The 12,029-nt window shown below is 40.6% G+C and overlaps 1 protein-coding gene across 1 annotated transcript; it reads right to left on the bottom strand.

Annotated features, from left to right (window-relative positions):
• Nucleotides 1-1,464: 1,464 nt before the first annotated feature.
• On the bottom strand, nt 1,465-11,020 carry LOC137167256 (carboxymethylenebutenolidase homolog). Its single transcript, XM_067569360.1, has 5 exons — nt 10,806-11,020; nt 9,797-9,904; nt 5,213-5,355; nt 3,752-3,843; nt 1,465-2,193 (listed from the first exon to the last, which is right to left on the bottom strand). The coding sequence occupies exons 1-5, from the start codon at nt 11,018-11,020 to the stop codon at nt 2,014-2,016; spliced, it is 738 nt and encodes a 245-aa protein (XP_067425461.1). The 3' UTR covers nt 1,465-2,013.
• Between the last annotated feature and the right edge of the window lie 1,009 nt (nt 11,021-12,029).

Below are 12,029 nucleotides of genomic sequence, written 5' to 3'. Positions count from 1 at the left end.
TCACTGAGTAGGGAGCCGTGTGTTTACAACCCTAGGCTGTGTTTTCGCAGATGCTGGTTCCTAATAAGAGTGAGTCCCCCTCATCCCCAACCCGCTGCTTCAGTGATTATGGCTGCCCCCAAATGATTTAACTGGGGGATAGCATGTGAATAGCCTGCAGTCCTCCACTTCTAGCACCCAGGAGAAAGTGAAGCAGTATTTATAGCATAGAAAAACAGAAGAGGGGGCAGTTGGGAGATCAGTGAGTGGGCAATAAATGAGGCAAGGCAGAGGGAAATGCATTGAGCTACTAGGACTATATTGGGGTAGGATTTTTCTTAAGTGCTTAGGAAAATTACATGCAGACAGGCCGGCCCTGTGAAAGTAAATGGGACATGTGGTCATTTAACCCTTTGTGTGCTTTTGAAAATCCTGCCCTGGGGAACAGAGGTCTGTCAGTGGGAATGCTGAAGGGAATGCTGCTGCACTGGGATGGAGAAGCAGGAGCTGTGCTTCATCTAAATCAAGATTTCCCAAATATACTACACTGGTGCCCCTTTCCAGATCAAGAAAAGTTTCCTGACCTCTCTCTCCAATACCTCCAACCCTAACCATAGGCAGGAGAAATTTTCTAAACTTAGCCATGCTAGAAACAAACTAATTGCCTGAACAAAGCAAGAGCCCATTCAACTTGATGACATTTCTCTGTCTGTCTATTTGTCTGGACATAGCACCATTTCCAAGATTTTTTGATAATTGTGGTGCACATACAGAACATTCCTCTACCCTTCCTCCCCTGCATGGAGGGAAGAGTTTGGTCACTAATCACTCTAAAAATCCTCCCCTTCTGCTCTGAAATCAAAAAGTCAAGTTAGCACTTTATTTTGTAATAGCTGCTTCGCTTCAGTATGAAAGGGGAGCTGCTGCTGAAAGGTTCCTATGTTATCATAAAGTGATAAACAAAGGCAAAAAAAAGTATTGGATGGTCTTTAAGGCAGTTCAGTATTTCATCAGTTTCAAAGACGTGTAGTGGAAGTTTTCAGGCTTTCCCTTGGCAGCAAGAGCTTGACGGTGGCTCTGACAAATCTAAATGATTAAGGACACATTACTGTCAAAATCAAAAACTGAGGCACTTTTGAGATGTCATTTTTAAAAATACTTTTACAGAATTATTTTTTAAAAAACATTGTGCACTAGTGCACGACTGCTAGTTTCTGACTCAACCATGACAGGCATGTTTCTTAGGATGGAAGAATTTTGTCCAATAGCTTAATGTTCTGAATGAGTTTACCATGAACACTGGACTGGTATCATTCATGTTTGCAGAACAACACATTTTGACAATGTCTGCAATCATTTGATTTGTCTCGTCACCTCAGACACTCGCTGTTCACCATACTTGACTAGATTGTTCCTTCCTGTTACACAAACAGCAAATTCTACTAAGTACAGCAATATGAAGGGAACAAATGTTTTTTAGTTGTTAACAAAAATGTTTTAATTGATGAAAAGAAAAACCAGGACATTGCAGGTGTCCCCCAAAAAATTCCTTGGACATCATATAAAAAAGACATGGCTGTGCTGGTGAAATTAAGATGTATGGTCACTTTTGCCGTGAGGGTCATAGGTCAAAGGAGGATACTTTCTCAATGCATAAACAATTTCCATTAGTATTAACTGTAATCAAAACATGATCATGAAAAGAGTATGCCCCCATACAAAATGGAGAGCTTTTTCCAACAGATTATAACTATATTAAGGGAGGCTGAATTTGAACGTTTTAATGCTTAATGATTTCTTCATTCAACAATGATTCAGTGTGAAATCAGGTTATAAACATTAAGAACTACAAATGAAAAAGTTATTATTTTGTATTATTGTAAATTCTCTACAAACATTATAGATTTTCTTTTTAAAAGTTATCTGAATATGACCTTCATATTTTCTATAAAATATATTTAAATCAAGTGCTTCTCTTAAATTGTGAAAATATATTACTTTATATTGTTTTACAGACTAGACTTCATATTTCTCTTAAATGTATGTTTTCAGCCAGTTCATCATATCCTTTCTTGCTTCTTCAATGTAAGGTTTATCTCGAGGTTTCATATCTTCTGGCTTTAACTCTGCAAAGCCATGAACTTGCCCAGGGTAAACTTTAATTCTGTAGTCAACTTGACAGTACTGTTTCAGTTTCTCTTCCAGTAAGATGATCTGCAACACAGAGCATTCTCCCATTATCGTGTTGTTTTTAATTTTTGTTCAACTTGTTATCTCTCAGTTTGTCCATTGTTGGGCTTCTTGGAAGATATGATCAGTATCTTCTTTACTTATCTAACATACCAAATTCTATTACCCAAGCTCTTTTTACAGGCTGTTAACTAATAAAGAAAAAAACTCATCTTTGAAATATGACTCTGTGACAGATATGGCAATTTCCTCCCATATCCTTAAAAAACCTTAGTGAATTAAGTTTTAGTATCTTTGGGGTCCATTGTACTAAATACAATGATTATGTATTATTGTGGGCCAGAATTGTATGTAACCTCTCTAGTGGGGAGATATAATATAAAGCCTCGGTGATCAAAGGACTATACTGAACAATGTGCCAGATAAGAATGGGCTTTTGGGACAATATATGTGAAGTGGATTTCCTGGGAAATATCCAAAGAAATGTGAATGCAAATTCCCCACCTCTGGTTATGCAAAAATCTAGTCTTTTGAAGTTACACTCTAAGGAGTAGGCCTTTGTCTGCTGACCATCTGTTAGGTGAGGCCAGTATCACAGGCCAAGGTTGTATAAAGGAAAGACTGAACTTGGTTGTTCTGGCTCTGAATCTGAGACAGTTATGAACTTGTAATCATCTGGAAAACCCAGTTGTGAGTTTTGAAAGACTGACGCCTACCAGATCCAGAGGCTGAAGTTGAGGTGACCTCTGGTAAGCTTTTTAGCGTGCGTGTAGGTTGTTTTATTGTTTTTACTATGTTTTCTCTGTAATGCTTTCACCATAAAAATAAATGTGCTTGCTTAGAAAAAGCTGTGTGGTAACTCATAACTGCTGGCAATTACATTGTTCTTAGCATTCAAAGAGAAAGTAGAGTGCAGATTCTGTCCTGTTTAGGCTGTCTGGGCTTGCTGGGAATATCACAGAGTAGTCCGGGAATGGTGCAGCATGGAAAACCCTGGTCAAAAGTGAGAAAAACACGGGTCTCTGCCCAAGAGAGGTGATGGTTGAGAAAGACCACAGAGGGAGGATACCGGTGCAGCTTCAGTTGCCCTGAATTATGACAGATTATAAAATTATTTATTAAAAATGGATAGATGAGTCTAGAAGCTTTAAAAGGGTTACTTACTGAAAAGATAAACTCATAATTCTCACTGACTTCAATGAATCTGCAAGTGGTCAGCACCTCTCAAAGTGAGGCTGTCTTTGTTCAGCGACTAAAATTTGGATTTAAATGCCTAACTTTAAACACCTGAATTTGAAAAGGGTCATATTTCCTACCTCATAGTAGTGGTTTTCAAGGGTTTAGTGGAAAGCTGTTCTGATCTGGTTAAATAATAAAGGTTTAGAAAATGTACTTTGTTAGTTTATTGTGTTATGAAAACCAGTGCAGATGCACAATCTTCCGATGTTACTGTGTGTGTGTGTTTTGACTCCCTCTTAATGTTCCATTATTAGGTATATCTACACTTTTGGCAAAGCAGGGCATTTGTCCCATTTGTTCTTGCCAGCTGATCAGCTGAATCTGTTTTGAGGCAAACACTTACTTGGTCATAAGAAATGGTGTGATCTTTTTCCCCAAAAATGAAAAACGTCGGGTTCAGCAAATTGTATCTGTCCTCAGAATCCCTGATTATTCCTAAAACACATTTTGAGAGAGTGTTTAAATCATGTGACACATATTTCAAGGGGAGCTGCAAATGTAAATACAAAACATCTATTTACTTCAGCAATATTTATTTTTTGGTATAAAAATGTTGTCACACATGCTACACACACACATAGATCTGCTTTAAAACCACACAGGTTAAAATATAGTGTAAAAAACCACTCAGAGAACATCAAGAGGCTCAGTCTCCCTCAAGCAACCCAGCAGATGAAAGATTGCATATTCAAAGTAAAAGGGCCTTGCAAGACATCCTGCATGTCAATAAAGCTGGGTCCTTGGGATCTATGGGGGAAGCAAACTTTAGAATCAACAGCCCCCCTACTCATCCCAAAAATTGGGATGGAGCATAGGGAGAAAGATGATAGACAGGATTCAAGTTGGATAGGGCTTTAAAAATCAGCAACTCTTAGCAATGGCATCCAGTTGGTTTCGGGGGGTAGTTTGGCCTACGGAGTGCCAATGTGTGAGAATCACCACTAAGCAGATAAGAGAAGTTGCATACTGCAGTCATTAAAATGTGAGTGGTCCTCAGACTGATGTTCAGCCCATTACAGCAATCTGAACTGCCAATGGCTAAGGCAGAGATAAATGTGGCTTGATCCATATCTGAAAGGAAACCTGTACCTTCCTTGCCACGCTAAGATGAAGGAAAAGCACTTTTGGTTGCTGCTGTACAGGGAGCCAACATGGCTTCCACATTGTGAAACTCCTTAACAGCCAGCGGAACAGAAAAGGCAGCAGAAATCCTCTCTGCCATCATCTGTGGCCAGCACCCAGTCTAATTTTCTGAAATGTCCCTACTAATTAGGCTCAGCTGGGCATTCAGCACACGAACAACTGACGACTTACCTTTTCTCCTTCTTTCAGAGCCCTTATATCCCAAGTTGTTCACTTGTGCTCTGGGATATCCCAGTATGCATTATGCCATGGCAACATAGAGAGCAGAGAACCCTGCTGGAGCACAGAGCCAGTCACATGGAAATAAGGAAAGGCTTGTTTCTTCGTATATTTCACAGATTAGCACAAATTTTATTCTGATGAAAAACAAAAGATTTTTGGGAAAAAAGATCCCCATTTTTCAAGCAGTGATAGAGACGGTTAGGACATTTCAGTGAAAAATAAAAATGAATGTTTTCTGTTTTGTGACTATCTAAAATACTGACTGTCCCTTTAGTTAGTAGGTGCATATAGCACATATTGCTGAAATAAATAGTCATATTTATATCTGCAGCTCACCTTTAAGTTGAATACTTATAAAATTCTATATAGGGCAACATCAAAACTATGTACTCCTCATAATCAAGTAAGCCTACTCAAGTTTACAGATATTCTTCACTACCATAGAGAGACACCCCAGTCTTAAATTCACGATTTTTCAGCATCAAGTGATGTACAGCCATTCCACCCCAGGAAAACCCAACGACACCAATCTTCTTTGCACTGCATTGCTTCTTTAGATACTTCAAGACAACATCAGCTTCCCTAAGACATATAAACAAAAGTGAACTAAGAAATCTATAGTAGAACCACTACCTGAAAATCTAAAAAGAAAATACAAAAGCACATCAAATTGTCCCCATCTTCTCCTTCTGTCATTTAAAATTATTCCAACCCCAGAGTTGATATTGCTGTTCTTAAATGTGGGTTTGCAACTATGACCCTAATTCAGAAAAATATCCCTATATTGGACAACAATTTAGCATGTGCTTAAAGTTAAACATTTGCTTCAGTACAATTTAAATACAGTGTATTAATCATGTGCTGAAGTAATTATCTTAACTGGGGGCAATAGTGCCATTTCCAGAAGAAATGACTATTTCACTGAATTACATAATCCAGAAGGAGACACAAGACATGCAAGCACACACAGAATAATGCTTCATACCATGGACTGTGGGAGTAGAAGAATCTAACTTGATTTTGTAAAAATGAAACACTTATTAGGTAAATAAATTACATGACTACATTATGAACCCCTTTATACTTTGTGATGTAGCATAAAATAATTCCAGAGAGAATGCTAAACAATTATCCAACTAAACATTTATCCAAAACTAAACTGACAATGACTACTACACAAAAAGGCACAGGTACTGCATGAAGGTTTATGTAACACATTTGGAAAGTGTTTTTAATGTATACTGTAGTCAGTTTTTTAATTGCAGAAATCTCAACAAGTTTGAAAACATTTTCATTTTATTATTTTTCACAAGAGTCTGATTTTTCATTTTTTTTAATTTTAAATGTAATTGTATATACTAAGCTAGATTTTCAAAACTCTGCCTAAACTGGTAGATAAGTGCTTACATATCTGCATGTTGTTTTGGGAAATTATTTTGAAAGGTAAATGTTCAGCACCTATCTGTTCTGAAAATTCAGTAATAATGTTATACACACAGATACAGGGGTCTGTGTAGTCGGAACCTGTGCTGACAGGAGATGGGGGAGAGGCTGGGTGCCCTGAGATATTCCTAAGGGGTTATGGGAGTGCTTAGTGACCCATCAGTCAACGTTAGAGTAGATGGATGTCACTCCTGATGGGCATTGAAGAACTAACAGTGCCTCCCTGGATTCAACAGTCGGTTTGTTTCAAATGTCAGAATGGACTACAGATAACTTTCCCTACATTTCATTTGCTGTTCAAAAGTGATTAATTTAATCAGAAGTACTTAGATGTCTTCCTCAAAGTACTTAGAGAAGAGCTGCAGAAAGGACCCCAAAGCTCCCCTCAGGGATCAAGCAATGGCAAGATAATAATTCACTAGTGTATGCTCACAGTATAAAATTAATAGTATAGGACGATATGTCAAGGAAGCATCGGATACATGCGATGTATGTTAGACGGCCCTCCCATTGACATACTGTACAGTCCCTGCAGGCTAATCAGGCTGGCAGATTCAGAAGCATTCAGCTGATCACTTCCTCCATAGGTATCGATATTCCCCTGCCACAAGAAACATGCTCTTTAATATGTTCTAGGGTAATCCTGCGCTTTTTGCTTGGGAGCTGCTCAAGGGAATAAATCCTATTGTCATCTACTGGAGAAGGAAAGTGTCACGCGAGATGGGCAGACAGCTGCTGACAGAGAATGGGAGCATTCTACTGAAGAACTGAGTCATGGAAAAATTTGCCTTCTTTCTACTAAGAGTTTGGACAAAGATCAAAGCCAGCTTCAGTACCTATGGATACAAATGATAAGTGGGGTGAAAGACGTGGGGACACCACAGGCACGGTTTGGGGGACATTGGGAAGTGGCTGGTGCTCTGTAGACAGGTTAAGAAGATAGCAGCTGCGTGTGCAAAGCCAGAGAAGGGAACTGTAGTTGGAAGGGAGAAAAGGGGAAGTCAAACTCTCTCCCAGGAAGAGACAAGGGTGCTACAGTCCATCCAGAAGGTGGGAATTATCCACCACCCTTATGAACCAGCTGTCCCCAGGTGAGTATGTGGGGCAGGGTGTAGTGTGTTTATATTGCTCACAACTCATGTTCTGTATAATCTTTTCCCACTCTACTCCGGAGGCTCCCTGCAGCCAAGAGTGGAGCGACAAGATTTGCAGCTCCACATGTGAAAGACAGAGCATTCCCAGGTGTGAACACAACAGTCCAGCCCACGGTCAAGCACAAGCCACAGCCCTTACAAGGTTAATAGAGCACAGCAGACGTTTTGCTATGCCAATAATGTCATTCAGGCAGGTGGCTGAGGTCTGTATGTCTGTCAGTAACAAAGATTTGTCTCCCCTCCACCACTTTCCTTATGTATAATACATAGACCAGAGCAACACTCCTACAAGAACCCCTGCTCTGACTCAAGACCTCTCCAGAAACAGTCTAGCTACTCTTGAAGAGGGTAAGAAAGAGACAGGAGGCGATAGCAGGATAATAGATGTAAATAAGAGCCTTCACTCCAAGCTGATGACCCTTTACTTCAGCCAAAGTGCCCATGGACCTGAGCATGAGGAGGAAATCATTCCAGTACACCACCAGGCAACTCGCAACTCCAGCCCCACAGCATCCATCCAAACACGGAATTGTCTCTCTCCATTTGGCACCAAACCCTGCAGCACATAAACCTTCTGGAAGCACAGTCAGGCAGGGCTCAGCATCTCCTCCCCCGGGGCCAATGCCCTATGCAGAGGAGCTGATGGCATCCTCCAGCTGGGAGTTTCTGCAGAGCTATATAAAAATGAGATTGGAGCACAGCGCCTGGGTCAGCCAGCAGCTGGCGTACACCAAAGAAGTGGTGAGCTGGGTCCCTGGAGTGCAGAACATCTGAATGCAGAGCTCAGGTGTACTGCGGCCAAGTCTCTGCCTGAGTCTGCAAAAGCACAGACCACCTCGGTGGAGTCACTGAGTGCCTGATGAGTCGGACACCACAAAGCCTTACCTGGCTTGTCCTCACTACAGAACTGCAACTCCAGCCCACTATAATGAATCTGATGAGCAGGAAACTACCATTCCCATCAACCACCTCCCCTGGCACATGCTATTTGTAGGAGGAAGGGGCAGAAATTGTATGGAAAGTCCCTGATCCAGGAAGAGAGTGGACTTGGCACTTTTGTGGAAGCAGTGGTGGCATGGTGCCAAGAGCAGCAGGAAAGCTGCATGCAGGAAGAAAGCCCCAGGAACTGTGTACCGAGCAGGCTGTAGCAGAAGCTGAGGAATAGGGTACGCCTGCCATACGCTGCCGATGGGAGCAAATCCATAAAGGACTTGTGAGGAAACAGCAGAGACTGGGCTGGGAGCCAGTGCCAAAGGGCCCCAGTAAGACACACACCTAACTGCTCCTGACCTGGAAATCTGCAAACCCTGTTTGCTTTGAAAGAGACTGGGCTTGAGAGTGGCAATACCCTGAAGAGTTTAGCCCTAGATTGGACTGCTGCCCCCACAGGCCCGAACAAGAACTGCTTTTGTTTCACTTTCAGCTGTAACTGTTTAAGCCACTGTACCTAGGACATCTGCAACCCTTCCCTTTCTTGCCAGCCTTCGTTGAATACTCCTTCACTTTAGGCAAACATCTGAGTGGTTATTGGGACCCACCAGAGCTAACGCCTACAAAGTCTAGCGGCTGAAACACATACAGTGCTTGCCTCTGAGTCAAGATACAGCCGGCATGCTACTAATACCTCAGAGGTTTGTTGTATCCTGGCCCTGGGTGGCTATAACAATTATGCGACCATCTCCACAAAGTGGGAATGCCCAGTTCTCACATCCTGCTTTCAAGGGACACTCACACATGTCTGGCGTGCAGGTGATCACCAGGGCATTGGTCAGAGAGCTGGTAAAGAATAAGCACCTTACATAGCACTTTTAAACATAAATTGAAATCCATGCAATTCCCCTCGGAGCTAGTTTTTCCTCCTTTTCTGTAACCCTTCTCCGCACCCTTACACTTTTGTAAGATAAAAAGCACTTTGTGATCACACACTTTTGAAGTAACCCTCTTTTCCCCTCAGTAGGCATCTTTTGCAGTTCCCCCCAGGCAGCCTGGCAGCGCTGACCTGGCACAAAGGAAGAACATGGTGCAGCACCTCTCCTCTCTTGTATGCCCAGGGATGGCCTAATTAACTCCTGTTATGTTCCCTCCCACACTGGCTATATCTACTCTGTAATCTGGAAGAGTGATTGCAACACCTTAAATAGTTAGATCAAAGTGAGCTTGAATAACATATCAGTGAAGCTAACATAGATGGGGCTGCTTGAATATGTACCCAGAGTCCTGGTGGGCAGGGCCAGCCTGTGCAGCCACCCATGTTGCAGCAGCTTCACTGCTATTACTTGAGCTAGCTTTGATTTATCTTCATCAGAGCTAGCTCATGCAGCTGCCCAAAGGCACATACATTCTCTTTAATTGCTGTTTTAAGTACATATCTTAATATTGAGGTGCCCGTGAAGCTTTGAAAGTTCCACCATAAATATATATCTTACCTGTCCACTTTTGTGGGATTTCGATCCTTCAACCAGTCACCAAAATCAGTCCAGTGATCAGAAGATGTCCAAGGTTTTTTTCCCAGAAAAAAGTCTGGGCAGATGGCTCTGTATGAAAAATAAAAACTGAGTCAACTTTTAGGTCCATGCAATAGCAACAGGGAAAGCTAATGTACACCTAAAAATTCATTCATCCCTTTTTTGCCCCCATAATGATCACCCAGTGGTTACGGTCAATATCACCTACTAATCATCATGCTATTCCAGTATTCAGAAAATTACTTAGTAAGATGGAGTACCTTTCCCAAACCTGAAGAAGAGCGCCAAGTAGCTCTTTCGTCAACAGAAGTTGGTGTAGTAAAAAATATTACCTCACCCACCTTGTCTCTCTAAAAAAAATGTTTCTGTAGAAAAGTAAACTGATGCTATATCACTATATTTTTAAAAATTGAATCCAAAGGCAAATGCATTGAAAAGAAATCTTCTCTATGCACACACACACTTATTTTACATCTTTGCTAGTGAAAGCTAAAAGAAATATTGTCATGTTGTCTAGGCTCAAAGAGGTTTTGTTTTAAAGAGAGTTTGCACAGCCTAACATGAATATACCTTTCTTATTATTATTTCTAATTGAATTTCAGTTAAAACAGTTTCATTTTTTTAAATCACCCACACTGCTGGACACTCATACACAGTAGCCTTTTGTTGGTGCTTTTGTTAGTGCGCTGCACCTTGATATTTCTCTGAACTCTGCGTGTTCCAAGAATGTTGAATTATGTTCAAAGAATTATGTTCCAAGAATGGTTGCGTCCTGAAGAGAGAAAACCTACTTGACAGTCAGCTTTGTCAGAGAAGTACCACTTTTCTGGGTCCTTTACTCTAAGATAAGTAATTCAGACTGAAATAACATGATTTCTCCTTGTATATGGAAAATACAATTTGGAAATTTGAATCTGGTGAACCTGAGCAAGTCTCTTTGGGAAGAAAACAATAAGACAATAATGCGTACACATATCCCTTAGCTGCAACTAGATCAGTTATGTATCTAATATCTGGGAATTGCCATCCATATATGTCATGAATCACAATCACAGCTTTGTCCGTGACAGAAGATGGTTTGCAAACATATGCCTTGATGTGCTCCACTTGCTCTTCATGTCCAATGCCCACATATTCAGCTCTTTTTCCAATATCATATAGGAAGGGTTGAGCATCTGAAGCCATTTGAAAAACTAAAATAAAGTAGAAATGAAAACAGATATTAAACTATTATCATAAAACAAATTAAATACAAGTTAGGCTTGCAGAAAATACTATACTGAGTGATGTTATAATATTTATGAGTAACTGTAATATGTCACATCTGAAAGGGGAAATTAAAACTTGATGGTAATGTTCCAAAGTGAGAAACGTTGTGAATAAGTCTCAACAAATCATGTTAGTAACCTGAAAATGCAGAAAGGAAGATAAAAAGCAAAGTTAAAGAATGATTTACACAACCTAACACATTTGGGGCCTGATTCTGATATCACACCTTTTTACCATTATGTAACGCCATTAACTTCAAGGCAGTTACTGATTTCCCCTAGTGCGACAGGAGAAACAAACGCATCGTATCAAAATTTGACTGAGAACCAATAAGAAATTCACATGAAGAAAATGCTGGAAGTTGTCAGTAATGAGGCACTTTGCATGTGGATTTGGACTGGTTATCTTGTGATAGTCCTACAGTTGATCAAGTTCCTGGGAAGGAAACTGCAAACCAGGAAGCATATATATGATAGTCAGTATGGATGGCAGGAGACATCAACCTTTACGGGCTTATATCACAAACCTGAACAGTTTCGCTCTAGCTATGGGGGTAAATTTCAGCTCAACATCAGAGAAAAGGTAATTCCAGAATAAAGATGTGGTTGACGATATTACAGGTGGCACTGGTAGTGCTGCCTATACATAAGGTTGTTCCATTATCAGACCATGTTTTCAGGGTCTTTGTCAGATTTAAACCATTTGGGCTGAAATTTTCTGTGCTAAGTGTCTGCTTTAAGCCAAATTTTTTGGGGAAAATTTCAGCAAAAATGGTTCAGCCATTTCTGAGGAAGAGATGAGAGGGAAAATATGTTGTTTTGCCCATGTTAAAAAACGTCTTACAGCTATTTCACTGAGAAAGTTTAGCACTCTCATGCTTTGGAGCAGGGGTTTGAAATCTTGCAGAGGGTGGCTGCTGTGTCAG

Source organism: Emydura macquarii, unplaced genomic scaffold (genome assembly GCF_026122565.2).
Source record: "Emydura macquarii macquarii isolate MOO-44397 ecotype Brisbane River unplaced genomic scaffold, CSIRO-AGI_Emac_v2 contig_320, whole genome shotgun sequence".
Classification (NCBI taxonomy): domain Eukaryota; kingdom Metazoa; phylum Chordata; order Testudines; family Chelidae; genus Emydura; species Emydura macquarii.
This window is presented reverse-complemented; position numbering and strand designations above follow the sequence as displayed.